Raw genomic sequence first — 21,186 nt, 5'->3', positions numbered from 1 at the left:
TGAGTCTCATGAGGTCACATCCTTAACTGCCATCCTTAGCTGCAGGGAAATCTGGATAAACAAGTTTAGCTTTCCTATACTCTGAAATGGAGGCAGCAAGGGCAATGAGGGCTGAAATGCCTGTTGGGTTAGCCAACAAACAGTACTGGCCACAATCCAGTAGAGGGAAATCAAAGAAGACTAAACTGGGCAGGCAAAGGCAGTCTCACCTCACAGTAGAGGAGAAGAAAATGATTAATATTCTTGAGCCCACTCTATGCCAAGTTTTGTGCTAGGCGGCATACCTACATGCATACGTGCCACAGTTGAAAGCTAAGCTCTGAGCAGTCTTCTGGATGCGGTTCAGTTGGGAATCTGGACTTGAATCCAGGTCTGTCTGACTTGAAAGCCTATTCATGCTCCCTCTAGGACACCTGAGCACTGGTTTGGGGTGTGCCTCATGGAATCTCAGCACCTTCATTTGGGTGGCCACACCTTCAATTACCTGTAGACAAAGTAGGAATCTGAAGCAATTATTTTATGGGCCCCAGAAGGTTTTTTTAAGTGAATTCTCAGGTCCTTACAGTGTGATGATAGTTAAAAAAAGAACTAGCCTGGGAGGCAGGAGACCAAGCTCTGATTAAAACTTGGTGCCGAGTTGCTCTGTGATCTTGGATAAGTCATTTTTTTCTCATCTGGGAAATGAAAGGTTGGATTAGATGATCTACAAAAGGTCTAACAGCCTTAAGACACTTAGGTTTTGCTCCTTTCTCTCATGCATCTTTCATGTGTTCATTATTTCAACAAGTATTTATTAAGTGCCCACTATGTGCCAGGCACTGTTCTGGTACTGTGGACCAGTCAACAAAGCAAAGATCCCTGCCCTTGTGGACTTCATGTTCTAGAGTGTGTGTGTGTGTGTGTGTGTGTGTGTGTGTGTGTTGGGGACAGGGACACAAACAATGAACAAAAAATGTAATAAATTAGTGACAAGTCAGTTACACAGTTGTCAGAAGATGACCAGTTCTCTGGGGAACAAAAGTGGGAAAGGGGAAGGGATCTGGCAGTGCTGGGAGAGAGGTTCGGTGGTCCTCACTGAGAACACAGCATCTGAGCAAAGACTTTATGGAGGGGAGGCAGTCAGCCAGCTCATAATTGGGCTTTGGTCCCGCAGGCAGAGCGAGTACCGGGAGTTTGCCTGAGTTTCCTGAGCATTTTCTTCCCCTGTGTGAGGACCGGCCAGGAGCCTTTCTCATCCCAGTTCCATCATTTCCTTTCAGCTGTGTTGGCTTTCAAACCAGCTCAAGCTTCCTAGACTTAAAGGCCATTTAAATTTGACTTTGCTATGGCAAGTAGGTGCATAGAGCCTGGCCACCACCTTCATAATTTGCACCTCGGTTCACACTGCAGAAACACTCGGTTCCTCGAGATGTTGGGAAGGTGGTGGGAGAACTACCAAGGCCTGGAGTCTTATCAAAAGAGCCCAACCCCCCAGTTCCAGACTGTTCTTGCTGCATTTCTCGTTGAATACTTCCTGCACACTAGTGACTCAGGGTTTTCATCATGTTCCCCAATGATTGTCTGTGTCAGTCAACCATAACATTCCAGGTACAAGAGAGCTGTGTGGTCATCGTTACCAGTTACTGCTTCTGAGCCAGCCTGTGCTGGGCGGCCTGGGCTTTCCCCATTAGCTGCAGAAGGGACTGCAGTGAGCAAGGCCAGCAGCCCGCGGGAAGACTCAGCCATTTGCTGGGCTGTGCTGACTTTGTGTGTGTGTGTGTGTGTGTGTGTGTGTGTGTGTGTGTGTGTGTGTGTGTGTGTGTTCAGTGACAACTTTGAATACACTTGAAAGGGAAGAAAGAGAAAGGACAACAGTTGACTCCTTGAGTTGCGTTCTATGCAGAGAAGTTGCATTGTTATCCCCATTTGGACTGAGAACCTTTATGAACTGTAATATTTATGTGGACAGGTTGATGGCTTGTGAATTAAAGAATCCCCCCTTGGTCCTAGTGTGGGGTTAGCGTGTGCCCCAGCCGCCTGCTCTAAGGTAGATCGCACTTTAGGCAAGAGTCTAGACCCCATAGAAAGCCCCCTCTAGGTTGTATGGGCCACGGTCCAAATACTGAACAAGGCTGGGTATCACCCACTGGATATCGAGAAGTTTGGTCCTCAGGGTGGATTTCATAGTTCTCTTCCAGTTACATATCCTTTCTGTGTGGCCTTTACATTTGTTTGATGGGAATAGCAAGGGAACTTAACTTTGATCTCTGAAATCTGAGTGAGGTTACCAGTGAGAGTTGGGAATTATGTACAAAATACAGGATACATTTAAAATGAAAGGAGGGTGAAAGGCTTCCTCAGGACTGTGGGCCATTGAACTGAATTTTACATGTGTTTTCTTATGGTTCTCCCATCTTTTGATTTGTTTCCCTCCTATGCACTATTTAGAAACTACTGAGCCATGGACACAGAGTAGGGGAGAAGCATAGTGCTAGAGATGGAGATTGCACAGGTTGAAGTGGAGACATTAGCCTAGAAAATTCTGATAAGAGCATAAAAGTCAGTCTGAGAATAAGAAAGACGATAAGGGTATAGGATTTCTATTTTACATATTTGTCCACTTACGAGATAAAAGATATTGTTCGTTCATTCAACAAATATATCAAACACCTACTACTACTGTGTACGGCTCTATTCTAAGCACTGAGATACAGCAGTAAACACCACCATCCAAAAGCTTCCCTGTCCGCATCTTGCTTGGTTAAATGATATGAAATTGCTGTTTCTGTAGGTTAAAAACAATTGATTATAAATACAATATGATCTAGCATTTACTGTATGATCCAGCCATTCCACTCCTAGGTTTTTACTGAAAAGAAGTAAGAGCGTGCATCCAAACAGAGACTTGTACGTGAGTATTTGTAGCAGATTTATTTTTAATGGCCTTGACTGGAAGCAACCCAAATGTCCATCAACAAGTGAATGGATAAACAAATTGTAGTATATCCATATGATGGAGCACTGCTCGGCAGTAAGAAGGACTGAAGGACTGATACACGTGGCAATATGGATGGACCTTAAATACATTGTGCTAAGTGAAAGAAACCAGAGGATTTCATTTTATACAACGCTTTAGAAGATGCAAACTAATCCATAGTAACAGGAAGCAGATCATTGGTTGCCTTGGAACAGGAACTGGGGTTGGGGACAGGAAGGGCGGGAGGGAGAGACTGCAAAGGGGCAAGTGGGACCTTTTGGGGTGATGGATGTGTTTGCTGTCTTGATTGTGGTGATGGTTTCACAGGTGTATACACACATCAAACACTTTCAAATAGTACACTTTGAATATGCACAGTTAATTACATGAAAGTTATACCTCAATGAAGGTGTTAAAAACAGTTGAACAGCAAAAACAATTTCATATGTTTCAATCAATAGATAAATGTTAGTGATAAATTCATGTTTGAAACCTTATATTCATTTTTCATACCTGGATTGAAAAAACTCACCACGTGTCAGGCACCGTGAAAGTTATTATCGATGGAAAGCGAATGAGGCTGTTCCTGCTTTTAAGCTTAGCGGGCAAAATCATTTTGTAAAGAGACAGCTGGACAGCTTTCCCACAGGCAGTTCTGAAGCAATTACCGGGTTTAACCAAGTTATCCTCTGTTGACTGCATTTACGCATGTGTCTGTGCCTTCCTTCTTTTTCAGAGTGACTTGTGGTCTTTGGGAATCACCGCCATCGAGATGGCAGAAGGTGCTCCCCGTAAGTACCTTCCTCTGGGTGAAATCTGTTACTGGTCTGCCCTGCAGGTACTGACGCTTCCTTGCCAGGAGCTGCAGTAGCTTTATTTCTGCTACGCCAAGCCCTGCATGGACTCAAGCTGGCATATTGAGAAAGCAGAGTCATCTTAAATCAACCAGGAATCCATTCATTTCAGAGGGGTGTGAGGATCTTGTGTTTGTGAGGGGGAACAAGAAAGCAAAGGGAAGCAAACTTCGAGAGTCTAATCTGTTTACAGATCTGGTGTGTGGTTTATTCTTGAGCTACTCTTCACCTGTAGTAAAACTGCGACCAAGGCACAACGGCTGTAAACGCCAACGTAACAAAAATTCACAGCCGATTTTCAGTGCGTGGGTTATGTGAACACTTGCACTCCATTTCTCTCACTCCTATTAAAATATCGCTGTTTAGAGTTTTAGATTTCCCTGCTTATTGGAGGCAGAGTGGCCAGGGTTCTGCCTACCTGGAGAACCTCTCCAATTCCTGGAGATCTTGAGCACAGACCCCACAGAGAATCTCCCCAGCCCTGTGGTCACCACGAGCATGCATCTCAGACACTCCACGCAGGAAGTGCAACTGACCAGGGGCAGCTGTTGCCATGACACCGAGGCTGCACCTCCCGAGGGCCACTCCGCACCAGTGACCGAGCGTGGCAGGGATATAAGGCTGACCCTTTCCTGGAAGACAGGGATTCCTTAGAAGGCAACTTTCACTCCTTAGTTTCCCTCCCTGGTTTCCTTAGAGTGTGGGACAGCCTAGCACACTCCACCTACTTTTTCTCCCTCCCAGCACACTTCATAGCAATCTGACAGCTCTCCCAGCCTTCCCTCACTCCCTCTCTGTTCAGACGAGAATTTCCCCCAGGAATATCCTCTCATGTTTAATACCACCTTGGTGTCTGCTTTCCAGAGGACGCGGACCAAAGCAGGCCCCCTGTTTGTATGACGGGTCGTTGTGCTCATATGACCTTTTACCCTCAAGTTATCACAGGTTTCTTATTTCTCATTCCAGAGTTGGTAGAAGTCATCTGTAGCATGACTGGAGTGTTTCTTGACAAAATCCCCTCATCCACAATGCTAATAGGCATTTATGAATCAGAAAAATAACACTGGCAGTCTTGAAACCATATCGTCGTTCTTAATGAGTAGTAGAGAGGGCTAAAAATAAATTTCCACCCACCGAATCCTTTAGCTTTCGGGGAGAATATGTTCTTATTCTAGGCACAAAGGAAAAGATACTCCCAGATGAAAAGTAAACTAGTGAAATATTCTGATTAAGATAAGAATGTATGAGTGTTTTCACTAAATGTCATCTTCACAATTTGAGATATTTTTATCTCTTCTGCCAGACTTCCTTTGCTTAATCCTCTGGTCTTCCTGTGGCCATTGACCAAAACAAAACCCCCAAAAAAACCCATCATGAAAAGCCATTCAAAGTGTTTGGAAACACAGATAGAAAGGTGTTCTGGTCTAGTGCTTTATACTCCAAAAATCCATGAAGGTAACATTGCATTTCCAGCATCTAAGAAATAGAGGATTATCAAATACCTTTTATTTTATGATTTGGGATTTTACTAATTAAAAATAACTTACTATCCCCATTGTAGTTGTTATCTTGATGTTGTTCACTTGGAGTCTTAGATGGTTATTTATAGTAAAGCAAAGGTTGTTGAGCCTCTAACTTGTTGTCCTTAAAAATGAAGTGAAAAGTAGACATGTTAACAATCTCTAATTGAAATGTGCTGGATTATATGAGACTCCTATAATCGGCTCATTTAACTGCTCACCAAACGGAAGCTTTATGATCTTCTGACGCCACTCACTGGTCATGCCTGGACTCAGGGAGCCATTTGGCAGCATTAGCAGCACAGCTAGGACGGGCTTGGCCTGGGTTTGGCCCCCTAACCCGAGCTGGCCCTTGTTTTGGTCTCTTGCAGCTCTGTGTGACATGCACCCCATGAGAGCCCTCTTTCTCATCCCTCGGAACCCAGCGCCTCGGCTGAAGTCTAAGAAGTGGTGAGTTTGGTCTTCAGTGTTTTACAGGTCTAAGAGCAGGGTTTTCTTGATTCTCTTTTGGATGAGCTCAAATCCTTAGGTCCTGCTGACAAGATTAGACTGATATGTACTAAGACTCGGTGAGTGATTATGATGTTATTCATCTTAAAGTACATATTGAGGACCTGCTATTTGCACAGTAAGACCTTATCTTCACACCTTCGAGGTAAGGAGGTATTAGCTAAAATGGGTAGCAGAACCCAAGGAATAACATGGACGTGCTTTGATTTATTACTCCGAGTAATATCTTTCCTGGTAGCGCAGGACATCTCATCAGAAAGGGTGATAGTTTGGAGTCAGCCCATTAGATTGGCTGACGTTCTTCTGTTCCTTAAGACATTGACTCCGTAAATGTATGTACGCGCTCGGTAGTACGCGAGATGATTTTACTGCTCTGGGCATGAGCGCCTATAATTTTTATTTTTGCTATTGCTTTCTCTTTACGGCAGGTGATACTGGCTTCTTACTTGGGGAAGTGATATAACTTTCCATCTAATAAACTAATTCACATAAAAAGTGACTTAATTTAAAGAAAAATGCTAAGCGAATACTTGTATGGGTGGTGAAGTGTAGGGTTAAAATTGTGTTGGTAGCGTATGATCGACTAGAGTTTGGGAACAGAGTTCTACAGGTTAGGCCAGGAGCTGGACTTTTGACTATTTTGTGCACTTACATCAGGGTCTTTGTATCTTGTCATTCTGTGACAAAAAATTCATTGCTCCTCCCCTTCCCCCTGTGGATATGGTATATCCTTCTCGGTACGTTCTCAGTTCTGATTCCCTTTGCCCTGGGCACAATTCCTGGACCATTTATGACCTCCTACCCTTTTCTAGAGACATATTCTAGGCAGCTTGAGCCTGAAGGGACAAGACTCTTCTGCCCCTTTTCTTTTTTCTTTTTCTTTTTTTTTAAAATAAATTTATTTATTTTTATTTTTGGCTGCGTTGGATCTTCGTTGCGGTGTGTGGGCTTCTCATCGTGGTGGCTTCTCTTGTTGTGGCGCACGGGCTCTAGGCATGCGGGCTTCAGTAGTTGTAGCATGCGGGCTCAGTAGTTGTGGTTCTCGGGCACTAGAGCACAGGCTCAGTAGTTGTGGCGCACGGGCTTAGTTGCTCCACGGCATGTGGGATCCTCCTGGACCAGGGCTCGAACCCGTGTCCCCTGCATTGGCAGGTGGATTCCTAACCACTGCACCACCAAGGAAGCCCCTCTTCTGCCCCTTTTCATACCACTTCGTGATCAGGTCCTTGACCGAGGCCCTCATGTTTCTCATGCACCCACCCACAGTTTCACCCTCCACTATACGAGAGCAATCTTAATTAATACCATCATCCAGGAATGACATAGCGACCCTGGTTGAACAAGAGAAAGGCGTACTGCACAGAGAGAGGGAAAGGAAACAGCCAGAAGAGACGACAGCCTCGGAGTTGGTTGCCGAGGGCTGCACAGGAAGAGAGTGAGTTGCTATTGGTAACGAGGAGGCAGAGCATCCCTCCTCCCCTCTCCGGAGGGTCACTGTGGTGTGAGACAATCACTCTCTCCCCAGCAACAGCCTTCCATTGGGCACCACACAGCACGTGATCCACAGGCGCCCAGAGGCACTGCTTCCTCCCTTCTCTCTGGAACAGACTCCTGGGGAGGAGTTGGCTCGGTTCTGTTCCTTGGAAGTGTCAGTGGCACTGTGAAGCCCTCCGCCAGCTTTCTGCTTGTGCTTCATGCCAAGCCTCCCGGGAAGTGGGGTGGGAGGGCTGCTGAGTCCAGTGGGCTTCACCTGCCCTGTGCCCTCCCTTCCCCCTCTGCCTTCACTGCTGCTGGACAAAACGACCATCCACACGTCTGCCGTTTGTCTGGCACGGTGTGGCCACACACCTCATTTCAGAAGTATTTGTGTTGATTGCCAACTTTAAAAAATCTGGCGGTGGAGCAGTCCATGGAGATTTCTGACCTTTTTTGACAAAGGTGCAGCAACACTGTCCTGCCCAGTGGTTCCTGCTCCCTTTTAAGGTGAGAGCTTGTGCTTCTGCCCCAGTCACTGCCTCTCCCAACCCAGAAGCTGGTATCTGTTGGTCACCCCACTTGTCCTGTTTCCTTCTTACCCCTGGTCTGCGCCGCCCTTTGTGTGACCCGTCTGGCCCCCAGAAGAGTGAGTGACTGGCCCCGGCACTACAGTTTCTGCATTCATTGACCTTGCTCCAAAAAGGGCAAACCCTGCACTGACCTCGTCTGAGAAATACAGACCTGGGGAGAAATACAAGCTAACTTCTCTGCTGTAAATCTTTGGCAATGAGAGCTAATTGTGATAATGCTGTAGGGAGCTGGATCCGTCCAGGAACAGTGAGACCAGGAAGGAGGGAGACCAGGCCACCTTCATCTCACCAGCCTAAGCCAGTTACAAGCAGGAGCCCCACACTGCTAGGCAGGGGATGGGAGAATGACTTGACTGTTGGAGAGCAAGTGGGAAAAACAAAAGCCCTGGTAAAATACCCTTTTTCACTCAGAACCCAGCCTTTATAAAGATAGCTGTGCAGCCTCGGGCCACAGGACACTCGGTGTGGCTCGAATTTCTCTGCAATAGAATTCCAGTGTTTAAGTGAAAATACTAGGCACCTCAGAGTACTGTCTTGAACGACCAGGTCCAAAGTGATTTCAAATAGAATCGGGTTTGAGAGCAAGTGAACTATTTCTGTCTGTTTTCCTTTTCCTTCTTCCCTCCTCCCCCATCAAAAGAAACAAAACTCTGAAATGTTCTTTTATATCCAGCTCTTCTCTACTTAAATGAGTTCTCGGATGAAGTATACTGTTCCTAGTGTATATTCCAGCATATGACCAAAGGGGGCGCCATTGTGGCAGAGACGGCAGTGAACTCTTCGTTATAAGCATTCATTCAGCTGAGGGTCATTTCCAAGGAACTTGACTGAGTCTACAACATACAAGGCATATGTATGTTGTAGACCCAGCAACTTATATGTATGTATGTGTATTTAAGATATATATATAAATTTAAACTATATATGTAAAGTATATATTAATCTTTTTATATATTTTTTATTGAATGAAGGAGTCTTTAAATTCTGTAGTGCTTTACGATTTTCAAAAGTTTCACACACATGATTTTGTATAGTCCCATAATAACCCTTTTTTTTCTTAACCACAGCCCTGCCAGACAGATGCTCTGAGTCCTCATTTTATGGGTGAGAGTCTGAGGCTTAGGTAGGTTATCCTCCTTGCACTAGGCTGTACAGTCTTCGTTTGCCAAGTCTGTAACCCATATTCTTTCTGCTGTACCATTTGACCTCTTAAAGTTCAAGGTTAAAGTGGTAGAGAAGGAGCTGTACTCGTCCCTAAGTGTGAGCACTTGTTCCTTGAGCCTTAACATTAGGGAAACAAAGGCAGTCACACTGTTTTCCCCTTTTGTTATGGGAGGAAAGGAGAGCATCTCTGCGGCAAGAGCCGGGCCCTTCCTCCCCCATCAGCATAGTGAGGAGAGGCCTCGGGCTAAGGAAGTCCTGTGGTCAGGGCTCCAGTCAGTGTTCACGTGGCTCAGACCTTTGATTAGGCCTCCAGGAGGGTTACAACCTGAGTTGAATCAGAGGAGAAGAAGGATGCTCTCACCATCTGTCTCCATGTCAACAAATGACCCAGTGCGGTGGGATTCCCATGTTCCCCTCCTGTCTCTACTCCTGCTCTGTGTGTAGTTGGATTCAACCCACATGGGTAACCATCCCCTTCAAACGATTTCCTCTCCCTTCTCTTCCCACCGTGCTCACCCCGGCTCCCCTGCCCTCACACATATACTCCATGCCGTAGCTTCCCTCCAGGGGTCTCTGGAGAAGGATGGAAATAACTCTGTTCCTGTGAAAGATGGCCAGTCTTGTCCTTTTCACATGCCCTTTAAAGGTGAAGATTCCACACAGGCAGCACTCGATTGAACTCATCAGAAAAGTCCTAACTGCTTATCACTGGAAAAAGGTATAAGATTCCCGGTCCAAGCCACTCATGCTCCAGGTGGAGACTGGAGGCCTGGTATGGTTAACTGGCTTATCCTGAGTCCCCGGTTCATGGCAGCCTGGAACCCCAGCCTTCTGCTTTTACTCCAGAGCTTACAACCATTTCTGTTATTTTATGAAACACCAGTTCTGATTCTTGCTGCGTTATCAAGCACTTTTGTTTTCGAAATGACAGTGCTCTTGGGTGGGAAGGGGACTGTAAATAAAATAATGATAATAGAAAGGAAATATCAGAAAATACTTCAAATAGACTGAACTTACTACTAGTAGTGTGACTTTGGACTTTATTGAAATCAAAACAAAAGTTATTACACAAACTTTTTTTAAATTAACCTTTTTTGGCAGTCTCCTTAGAGATAATAATGATCCTGGTGGCTTTTCCTGCTAATGCATCTAATCCTAGTGTATGTAAAATAATTCCCTTAAAGAACTCTATACTATTTGGTTCAACCCAGGTGGGGAAAATCACCTTCAAATTTCTGCTCGTAGCCCTCAAGGCAGATCCTCCTGTTCTTTAAGCCTGGTAGTGGTCAGAGATGCTGGGACATTGTCATCATAGTAGTAGTAATAATAATAACAGTCATAGCAAACACACATACAGCATTCATGATGTAACAGACCCGGTTCTAACTCATTTAATCATCACAGCAGTCTTTTGAGATAAGTACTAACAGTATCCCCATTTGCAGCCAGGGGAACCGAGGCACAGAAAAGTTAAGGGATCTGCCTAAAATCGCACAGTTAGTAAATGATGGAAACTGAAAGAGAGAAAAAGAGGAGTTCTGGGCAAGTGCAAATTTTAAAGATCAAATTGCACGTAGGGAGCCTGAAGATTACCAAAAACTTTGAGCCCAGCTCACTAAAACATTATAGTGATTAATGTCATAATCGTTCAGGCATTTTTAAATCCTCTAACACAGTTTAATACATAAACAGGAAAAATCTGGGAAGATAAAGTGTTCAGTGACACTGGTATTAGAAGAACTAGTATCTCAGACTGTAAGTACCAGTCACTAACATTTATCTCTCGGTGCCAACCCTTGGGAAATTAGTATTACTGATCTTGAGCTTTTTTTTTTTAAAGTGACAGAACTAAATTACCAGCAGCCAGGACTGAAACAATAAAGTTATAGAAATGTACTTTAAACCCATTAGGCCTCCCGGAAAAGAGTCAGGTGATGCTTAATGTAGGTGGAGTATTTTTACTTTTAATTAAGCATGCAATTAAGCATATTGATTCTTTGGTCACACTAACTTAAATGGAGACAATGAATCTTTCTTTGAAGATTTGTTTTAAGTAGCATTATTTCCTCTTCACTGAGAACCATTTGCAGATGACATGGGATGGACTGCCAGCTTTGTAGTTCTACACGTCTTGGCCCATCCTTTGGGCCCCCAAATATTCTCTTGAATATTTCTTGAGGTTCCTTCTCACCAGGAGAGAAAATGGAAAAAAGACTCTGCTATAGGGCTTCCCTGGTGGCGCAGTGGTTGAGCGTCCGCCTGCCAATGCAGGGGACACGGGTTCGTGCCCCAGTCCGCGAAGATCCCACATGTCGCAGAGCGGTTGGGCCCGTGAGCCATGGCCGCTGAGCCTGCGCATCCGGAGCCTGTGCTCCGCAACGGGAGAGGCCACAACAGGGAGAGGCCCAAGTACTGCAAAAAAACAAAGAAAACCTCTGCTATAGCTGTTCCCATTAAACTCCCTGAACACTCTCTCATCCCGGAGATGTCTCTGACTTTTGTGAGGTGTCAGTATCGGGGAAGGGAATGTACAGTCTATTAAGTCTGGATCTCTTTTTAAATTGGTTATGATTTATTTATCATCCCCTAATGAATAGTTGCCCTCTATAAAGAACAAACTTTTTCTTCCAAGTTGCAAGCAGAAAAAGAAGAACTTCCATTTGCATTCCTCGTGAATATTTAATAGCTTTCTGTCTTCATTTGTTTTTGCTCTCACCTTTTAATGCTGATTTTCTACCTAGAAGAGTACTGTGTGGAGTTTGTCTATTTCTTTATGCAGGTTAACCTTTTTCTTTTCCTTTTATTCCTTAGGACAGTCCATTATTTCATTATGGTTTTTTGTGTTTTTTTGTTTATTTTTTTTGCAAAGTCCCTCCTTAGATGATATCACATTAGTGCTTCCACAGATTAATCCAGTGGATAGAAAGAAAGTGTATGAAGTGATATCTTCTCTCTAAGCCTTCATCTCTGTCCCTCAGAAGCACGCATTTGAAGCCACATTACAGCTCTCGTCCAGAATTCTCACCCGATAACCATCCACGCATTCATCTGTTTGTCAAACACGTGGTGTGCTCGTGATAGGAAGGTGACTCAGGCAGCTCCCAACTCTGGGGAGAATTTCCAGTGTCAGGGAGGCAGGGCTACAAGCTGAAGGACTTAGAGGGAGATGCTTAGAATGTCCATCCTGCTGTTCCTATGTCTAGTCCTCAGTGTTTCCAATCCTGATTCATCCTGAGCTGACCTTCAGGTGACCTTTACTTCTGTGTAAAATAATTTAAAAGCTTGAACATAGCCTGGAAATTTAAGGAGGAAAAAATACCAGTAGTTCAGTACTACTTTAAAAACATGGAGTAAGGTGAAAAACTGCTTTGACCGGGGCAGAAATGGAGAGTGGTACGTATAGCAGTGCCCTCTCCCATTTGAATCTTGAAGAACACGCTCACCATTGTGTTCTGTGTGGTGAGGACACCTTTCAGGCCTGAAGGATATATATATACAGAGCCCACTGGGAAGTTTGGGGAAGCTTGCGGAAGCTTGCGGAAGCTTGCTTCGGGGATCTGCTCCTGTAACTCCCCAGTGTTCCACAGGAGGGCAACAGAGTGCGCAAAATGGATTCATTCCTGAGCAGGGTTGGGCCTCGAGGAGGGTGAGCAGGGTTCCTCCAAGGTCTCCAAGGGTGATGTGCCCTGCTGACAGCGGGGCACCTCGGAAAGGCATGCTGTAGAGTCATGAGCTTAATTATTTATGATGCTGGACAATTTCTTGGAACTTTCAGACAGAACATGCATGCCCAACTCATGAATCATAGCTCAAGGCATCATTAGTATCTACCACGCTATGGACTTGTGCCCTATTCGCGGGTATCTCTCACAGCTTTCCCCTGCCCCTGTGCGTCTCTGGAACAGGGTTTATCTCTGAGGAAATGGTGCCTTTCTAGAAAGAGATAAATTTGCTTCTGGGTATGAACTTAGTCCCTATAAGTTAAGTTTCCAAGTCTGTGGATTTATAACAAACATACACGTACATCCTGTTCTTATTCATTAGAAAACAAAGTTCAAAAGTGATTCAAAACTGCCAGTTAAAAAATTTGCCTAATGTTCATTTTACCGTATAAGAATCCTGCTCATTCCTACATAATGTACTCCCCCTTACCTGTCCAACCCTGCTTTTACTTTTCCCAGCTTGCATTTTCTGCCACATTTAGAGAACTCACCTCAGTGTCCCCTGACATATAGTATGCTCAGTCCCAGCCTTAGTTTTTCTCTGATTTTCTACTTCCCTGAACTATCCTTTCCCAAGAGTGATTTTTCTCCTAATTCTTTAAGACCCAGCTCTGGTTTCCTCATTCCAATAGACCTTCCAGGTGTGATTCTTATCGGGGTCTTTCTCTTCTCTGGTGCCTGTTGGTCTTCTGTGTGATACTATGTATAAACTGTGCAAAAATGCTTTCGTGCTATAACTACCATACACTGCCTGAGTTATGTGTTGATGGCAATGATGCCTTTGAACCCCATTGTGCCTAATAAAGAGCTAGACCAACTTTGTGATTGGTTGATCCCTAAAGTTTGCTTTTCTTTGGATTGTCTTTTAAGCTATGGGTTCATCTCTTCTGTTTGGCAGGTCAAAAAAATTCCAGTCCTTTATTGAGAGCTGTTTGGTAAAGAATCACAGCCAGCGACCAGCAACAGAACAACTTATGAAGCATCCATTTATACGAGACCAACCGAATGAACGACAGGTCCGCATTCAGCTCAAGGACCATATTGATAGAACAAAGAAGAAGCGAGGAGAGAAAGGTGAGACACACATTTGTATTTCAGCAAGGGAAACAAAAGACCAAGTGAGTCATGGGCTCTTGAGGTATTGGAAGGACGGTGGGGATTTCAAATAGGCCTGCATTGTTCTTTAGTGTGAAGGGCTGCCTCTGAGATCACAGCCTGCGGGCAACACTAGGGGGGAGGCTGCTGAAATGGAATCTTTCGTGAAAGAATAGAACCTCGGGAAATATTACCTTTTCCAGGCACTGAACAGAAAGTCATGTTGAGTGATACTATGAAGTGGTTTAATACGACAAGTGATTTTCTTAATTCTAATGAATATTCATGTTTCGAAGACTCAACATCTACAGAAGACAGGCAACCTTAAAAAAATAAACCCATCTAGTTGACATTTTTCAGTACTGGCACTCTTCACCATTTAAGTTTTCGTGCTCTGAGACTCATTTCTAATTTAGTTATTTGGAAGTCAGAATGACTTTTATTACAGTCAAAGCGATATAAAAGAAGTTGCCAAGCTGCTATATGGAACATCACATTTTCTTCTTTATAGATTCAAAAACTCTTTTCTCTTATGACTCTAGCTGTTAGACTGTACTACCTTTTCACTGCATCACTGGAAAAGACATGAGTCCAAACTTGGGGCCCTGGGACTGTGCCCAAGTTGTTTGAATAGAGACTCAAAATTCCTTAACTAGCATCCTGACCAAGGTGAAAACTCACGTGGTCTGGGGCAGCTTTTATGACTTAGTTGGGTAGGGAGGTAGGGAAGGTTGAGGATGGGAAGGAAAGGGGGGGATGCAGAGAACAGACAAGGTGAGAGCTCCCTGGTGGGAGGAGGAGGGGGCAGCTGGCCAGGCTGACAGTGAGGGGGCGATAGAGGGCTGGCCAGGTGAGCACTGAGCATGCGGGGTGGGGGTGGGGGCAGGTAGAGAGCAGAGGGGGAGGCCAGGGACCGAGGGTGGGAGGTACATGGTGATGTTCTTGGCTCCACTTCTGTACTCTCCATCTTTCTCCTCTGTTCTTCACGATCTAGACGGAACGGGGAGGGTGGTGGGCAGCACAGAAGAGAGGGTGCGCTCCTTTTATTTGAACTTCGCCTCTTCTTTGCCTCTGCAGTTAATATCTTCAGGTGGCAAGGTATGAGCAGGGTCCTAGGGGTGGGGTGGTGAGCCCTGTAGGGGTCAGGACTGGGCAGAGGTAAGCTCAGCAGAAGCTAAGGGAGGAGAAATCCTCGGTGAAGCTTCAAGGGAAGAGTTCCTTCTTTGCAGCCGGCCTCGGGGGTGCAGGAAAATGTGTGATCAGGTTAGACTCAGGAACGGGAGGTTATGAAGCTAATCCAAAAAGGAGGCTCATCTTCAGTCGTTAGCGGATGGAGAGGGATGAGGTATCAATCAGGGCCCAAGGAGTTGGGAGGGCAGCCCAAGCTGGAGGAACTAAGCTGGAGAGAAATAGGTGAGTCAGGTCAAAAAGTGCCGGGACTGATTTTTCAACTGCTACTTATTAATAGTGGTCTTGGGCCCCTCCATGAAGTCAGACTTTTAAAGGGAAGAGTTTAGTATTAATCAACTATACCCCAATATGAAATAAAAAGTTTAAAAAATAAAAAAATTTAAAAATAAAGATAAAGGGAATAGTTTAGGGTAGTGTGTCAGACATGCAGCCCATTAAAGGCCAACTTTTCTAAAAAGAAAATTTATTTTCCTGTAGGTATATGGAATAGGTTAAGTACTCGGACTCTTCTTTTCAGACTCAAATTCTGAGTTCAAATTCTACTTCTACCCCTTAATGCTTATGTGAACTTCACCCCAGTTTTGTCATCTTTAAAATAGGAATGGGGGTATAATTAGAATTAGTATTGTCTGGCATTTTTACAAAGATTAAATGAGATGATACATGTAAAATGCTTAACACAATGTCTGGCACGTAGATGTACTGAATAAATGTAAGCTATCCTTATTTAGACAATTCTTATTGACCTACAGTTTTTCAGTACCGTTCAGGGTTACTTTCTGAGATCATGTAACCTCTGCCTCTGACCTGTGAGTAAGAGTGGGTAAAGCTTGTGCCTTGGATTGTTTTCACATTTTGGGGGCACGAACTCTAGAATGTGACTTAGAACTCACCACCCCATGAAAACAGACTATTTTTAATGTGTTCCCTCTCTGCAGGGTAAAGAGTAAGAGATCCTTGGGAGTAGGCTTAGTTGAGAGTTGCATGATGATTTAAGGAACCTCATTCTGTTTAGGCTTCGAGCCACCAGCAGCCTTCTTTTTTGTCTGCTCCCCAAGGAGTGTTGCTCAAAATGGGACTTCATTCCAGTTGCTCAGTTTGATTAAATGACTTAACTTGCTCCTTCTAATATTTTTTCATTCTCTTAGTAGCTCTAAGACCAGCTTCTGGTAGAATCAAAAATTTTTAATGTGCATTGCTTTGTGATTTTTTTAACCTGATATTATTTTTTCCTTCAGATATGTTGATACATTGCTAATTTAAGCCACTAATATAAAAGCAATCACGCTGGATTCTGGTGAAGTATTATAGTTGAGGAGATTGACAAATGAAATTTTTACCCTAGAGAGGAGAAATAATTAGATTAATTGTGTGCTTCTTTTCCTTGCTATAATTTACTTTACTAGATAAAATTTCTGCATTTTACTTTGAACTCTGTTGATTCATTTAAGGAAAGTTTGGAATATTAAACTTTCAATGTGGAATACTGAAACACTTTATGAAGGTTCTTTACATTTTCATAAAATAATACTTTTTAAAAAATAGCCTGAAAACTTCATACTTATCTAAACATGTGAAGCTAATTTTTACATGGTTTTTAAAAATACTCTTGAAGTCATCATGCTATGGCTTCCTTTCATCATCCCTTTAATGGCTAAATAGTATGGAAAGCAAAATGTGTTTATGATCAAATTCCATAGTTCTCATCATGTGACTGCTGCCTCCTGGTGGTAACATAGCCAAATTGCAATTTCAGTTTCTTTTCAGGGGTGTACAAATGTCTTAAAAGTTGTAATTACTAACACATAGCTATCAAGGGATGATAGCCCTGTGACAACCTCCCTGCTTAAAATGAAAAGCTCCTCCAAAGTCTCCCCATTGCCTACGGAAAAGTCCTCAGCGTGGTATATATAAAGATCATTAAGCTACATCAGACCTGCTGGGCTTTCTCACTCCATCTGCTTTCTCACACCAGCCACTCACAACTCAGTATTTCCTGAACATTCATGCACTATAGTACTGTTAGCCTTACTCAGGTGGTTATGTTGCTTAGAATGCCCCTTTCCCAGCACTTTCAGCTGCCATCTGCCTAAAAAAGGGCTACTGATCTTCCAAGGTCCAGCTCATTTCTTCCTCAAAGACTTCACTGTTCCCTTCCCCCATTATGACCCATGGACTTAGCTGCTTTTTTGTCTGATATCTCATTGCTTTTTTTATGTAATTCTATTTAGTATATAATGTGTTGCAAAGAATGCTAATTATAAAGTTGGAAAAATTCTGGATTGAATTCTGAATCCAAATCTCAGATTTATTGGTCATATTACTAAACTGCTTATAATCTTTGCTTGCAAAACGGGTACTATGTTAAAGGATTGTTATGAGAAGTACATGAGAGAACATAAGTATCTAGCATAGTGACCAGCATGGGCGATACCCAATAAAAATTAGTTCTCTTTCTTCATAATCATGGAGATTCTGATTATTTACTTATCTATCTTGACCATTAGATTCTAATCTCCTCCGAAGCAAAGACTCGATCTTCTTCATTATGGCATGTTAACTTGCTTAATATATTAGGGAATTAAATGAATGTCCCCAGTGGGTCAATCGAAACACATTTAACTCTATATTTTTAATAGCACACGTTGTCAAAAGTTTCTGTCTGGTATTAAGATATCTAAAGGCAATTTGTGAGTCTACGTAAGTCATAATAAAATTCCTATGTAAAAAATGATTACTCCTTGTCAGTAAGTTAACAGTGGCCCAATAAAAGATTGGGTTAGGTGGTCCTATAATGGGAGTTAACACAAACTGAAAAGTTATGTTTCAGCTCCTTGTCTTCACTTTCATGTGAATGCCAGGCATTAGGGAGAGAATCTAGAGTCGGCTGGGGCAGTCTTGGATGTTAATTCCATGTGCTTGAATCTAGCTGGTGGGCACTGTTGGATCACAAGTCAGGAGGCCTGGAGCCTGTCCCAGGTCAGCATTAAGGACAACTCTTTGGGCCTCAGTTTACTTATACATGAAATGAGGGCATGAGCTTCACCGAGCTGTAGCATCTTTTTGCACACTAATATTCTGTGGGTCTCTCTTAGATGAGACGGAGTATGAGTACAGCGGAAGTGAGGAAGAAGAGGAGGAGAATGACTCAGGAGAGCCCAGGTAGGCGAGCAAGAGCTATCTTCTCCGTTTCACATTTTGCACTGTGGTCGTGTGAAATTCATGTCCTTTTGATTTATAGGTTCATTTTTAAGAATCCAGCAGGGTGGTCTTATTTAATTTATTGCCCACAAATGTACTCATTAATTTGGGAAAATTTCCCTAGGCAGACTCTTAAAAGAACATGGAAATCAGGATATTCTTTATCTTGTCTTTCAAGATTTATTTCCTTGTTTCCTCGCCTGTGTAACACGTAGAATGGGTAGGAGGGAATTATCTGGGTAATACAGGTCTAAAAGTGCCTAAAACTGCAACTCTCTGAAGACCAAAGTGGTATTTTTGGACTTGAGTTATCCAGTCCATTACTTCATACCTTTGAGACATTTAGGTGGCCACTGTCCTTGTCACATGGCGTGTGTTTTCAACACAGCCTAATCCAAGAGGAAACAGTTTCCAGGAAATCAGATTACACTCTAGAGGTGAACCCTAAATAGAAACTTCCACTCCCATTCCTCTTGTCATACGTTGGCCCCCAGAATCAAGTGCTGCTTTATTAGCATCTTCCCTATGTTTTGAATGTCACTTGACTTTGATTCTGACTTTCTTCTAGTCTGTGTTCATAAGTAATTAATGCCAGTGTGCTCACACTGCCAGGATTTCTCTTTTGTAAGAGAATCCAGCTGATGGCAGTTTGGTGAATAAGGGGCGTGGGCATGCACACCAGGGCGGATGCACTGTACATGGGAAGTGAGATTACTGGGGGAAATGCACAGAGCAGAAGGGTCACTGGGGTATATGGGTCCCCATCCTCTAGCCATCCAAGGAAGGGACCCAGTACTCAATAAGGAGCAGTTCTTGTACGACTGAGGCAGAGCTTCTGAACCAGGGAAGGGGCCAGTTCAGCCACTGCTGCTAGTATAAGCTAGTGCACTCCTTTTTCTGAGCTAACTCAGACCTGCCAAGCTGGATTATTGCTAAAACTACTGGAAGAGGATGGGATTGAGGTTACAGGGCCATCAGTTTTTCTCTCTTCACCTGTTATGGGAATTTTCAAGGTCAAAGACTGAAAGAGAAGTCTTTCCTTCTCTCTGGACACTTAATATGTTTTCTTCCCCTCGTTTAGCTGCATAAATATGGTGACTGCCAAGTAGTGACATAGAAAATGAACATTCTTGTAAAGCAAAGGACCAAATGCCTTGTTTTCAGAGTCGTACGCTATTTTTCCAAAGCTCACCCAGACAGACATGTCGGCCCTTCTGATCACCCTCCATGCAGCTGAGAACCTCACCTTAACTAACACTTGCTAAACCGCATGTTTGGAGTCACTTAGTGGATGACCTAGCCATCTCTTAACATTTCCATAATTGTCACATGTCTTTATATCACATCGAAGATTATGTTCCTAGTCCTGTTTTCTGGACACATCTAATTAATTTTCATGAAATCCTGTAAAATAGAAAGGGATAGTGGTTATCTCATTATAGAAATGAGGAAACAGCCCAACAGTAGCAATCAGCTCACACACGGAGTTAATGATTCAGTCATTAATACATCTCGGGTCGCCTGACATTGATTCAACATCAGTTAATATTAATGGATCGTCGTCATGTGCATGGAAAGCTGGGTTCCCTAAGCCCCACCACCTTTGCACAGACCACGTGGCCTGAGTAGATAAGCCCCTCCTTTGGGGGGTTGTTTAAAGTTCTACACAAAGGCTGTTGGTTTTAAAGGAGGCCTATTAGTAGAATCTATGAACCACGCCTTTTGATGTCATTTTATGGCAGTATCTCACATAGCACGCTACCCACTCTCCAAGACAGAATGATCCCCTTGTCAGCCACCAAACCTGCTCCTCCCCTTTCATTCCCCATCCCAGTTTGCGTCACCACCACAGCCCAGACGCCAAGAAAAAACCTGCAAGTCATCCCTCACTCCACACATTAGATCCATCAACAGGTTTCATTGACTCTCTCCCCAGATGCCTCCTCCATCCCCACCTCCCCGACCTGGTTAGTCTCTACCCCAGAGCCACTGTAGTAGCAGCCCAACTGGTGACCCTGGTTGCCCTTGTACCCACTGCAGAACATCATTTATTCAGCTGCTAAACAAATCTGATCGTGTTACTCTCCTGTTAATAAGCTTTCCACGTGTGGCTTCCCCAGCCTCATGCTTTACCCTCTCTGCTCTGTCTCTGACTTCCTCTTGTACCCCTCTCCCTCTCATTTGCTCTGCTCTGGGAAGACTGCCTGGGCTTCAGACCCTCAAAAAGGCCACCCCTGTTGCCACGATAAGCCTCTAAACTTGCTTTTCCTTTTGCCTGAAAGGTTCTTCCCCTACCTCCTCGTGTGACGGACTCTGCATCATTTGGGGCCTATCTCCACTATCAGCTTCTGGGAGAGGTCTTCCCCGATCACCCCATCTCAAGCAGAACCCTCATCCTAGCCCCAGTGCCTTGCCACTGTCCGTTTTAAACTCTTACACTTTTTTGTCTTCTATAGAGCCTATTAATATCTGAAATTATGTTATTTGTAATACTTTGTCTGCCTGTCTAATTATTTGCCTGTCTCTCTTCCCCACAAGAAAATAACTAGAGGGAGAATTTGTTTAGCTACTGCTGTATCCACTAGAGCCTATTATAGTGCCTGCCGCATAGTAGGTACTCATTAATTATTTAATGGATTTATTTCAAGGGGAAGCTGCCAGAAAGATTAAAAGGGCTAGGTCTGTATGAGTAAGTAGGAACCATTTCCCTCCTCCTTGCTGGGCTGCAAGCAGAACCAAGGAGTCTGTAGCTTTGTGCTGTTTAAGGAGGTGATGTGGGTGAAGACGATGTACCCATCCAAGTAGAGCAAGCTCCCTCACCGCTCCAGATTATTCATTTTTATTCGCTGGCTTGGCTCTTGCCTTTCTTAAAAGTGAAAATAAGCTGGCCTGGGGCTCAGGGCTTGC

At 43.8% G+C, this 21,186-nt stretch overlaps 1 protein-coding gene across 5 annotated transcripts in view; it reads left to right on the top strand.

The window, feature by feature from the left end:
- TNIK (TRAF2 and NCK interacting kinase) overlaps positions 1–21,186 on the top strand; it is a 414,569-nt gene that overhangs the window by 294,249 nt on the left and 99,134 nt on the right. For all 5 annotated transcript variants that reach the window (XM_032631527.1, XM_032631526.1, XM_032631525.1 and 2 more), the window contains exons 8-11: positions 3,693–3,747; positions 5,702–5,780; positions 13,691–13,866; positions 18,174–18,240. In XM_032631527.1, the coding sequence (XP_032487418.1) occupies positions 3,693–3,747; positions 5,702–5,780; positions 13,691–13,866; positions 18,174–18,240 (377 nt within the window). The remainder of the gene's footprint in view (positions 1–3,692; positions 3,748–5,701; positions 5,781–13,690; positions 13,867–18,173; positions 18,241–21,186) is intronic.

This window comes from Phocoena sinus, chromosome 4, assembly GCF_008692025.1.
Source record: "Phocoena sinus isolate mPhoSin1 chromosome 4, mPhoSin1.pri, whole genome shotgun sequence".
Classification (NCBI taxonomy): domain Eukaryota; kingdom Metazoa; phylum Chordata; class Mammalia; order Artiodactyla; family Phocoenidae; genus Phocoena; species Phocoena sinus.
The sequence above is the reverse complement of the archived record's forward strand: the minus strand, read 5'-3'. Positions and strand labels throughout refer to the sequence as shown.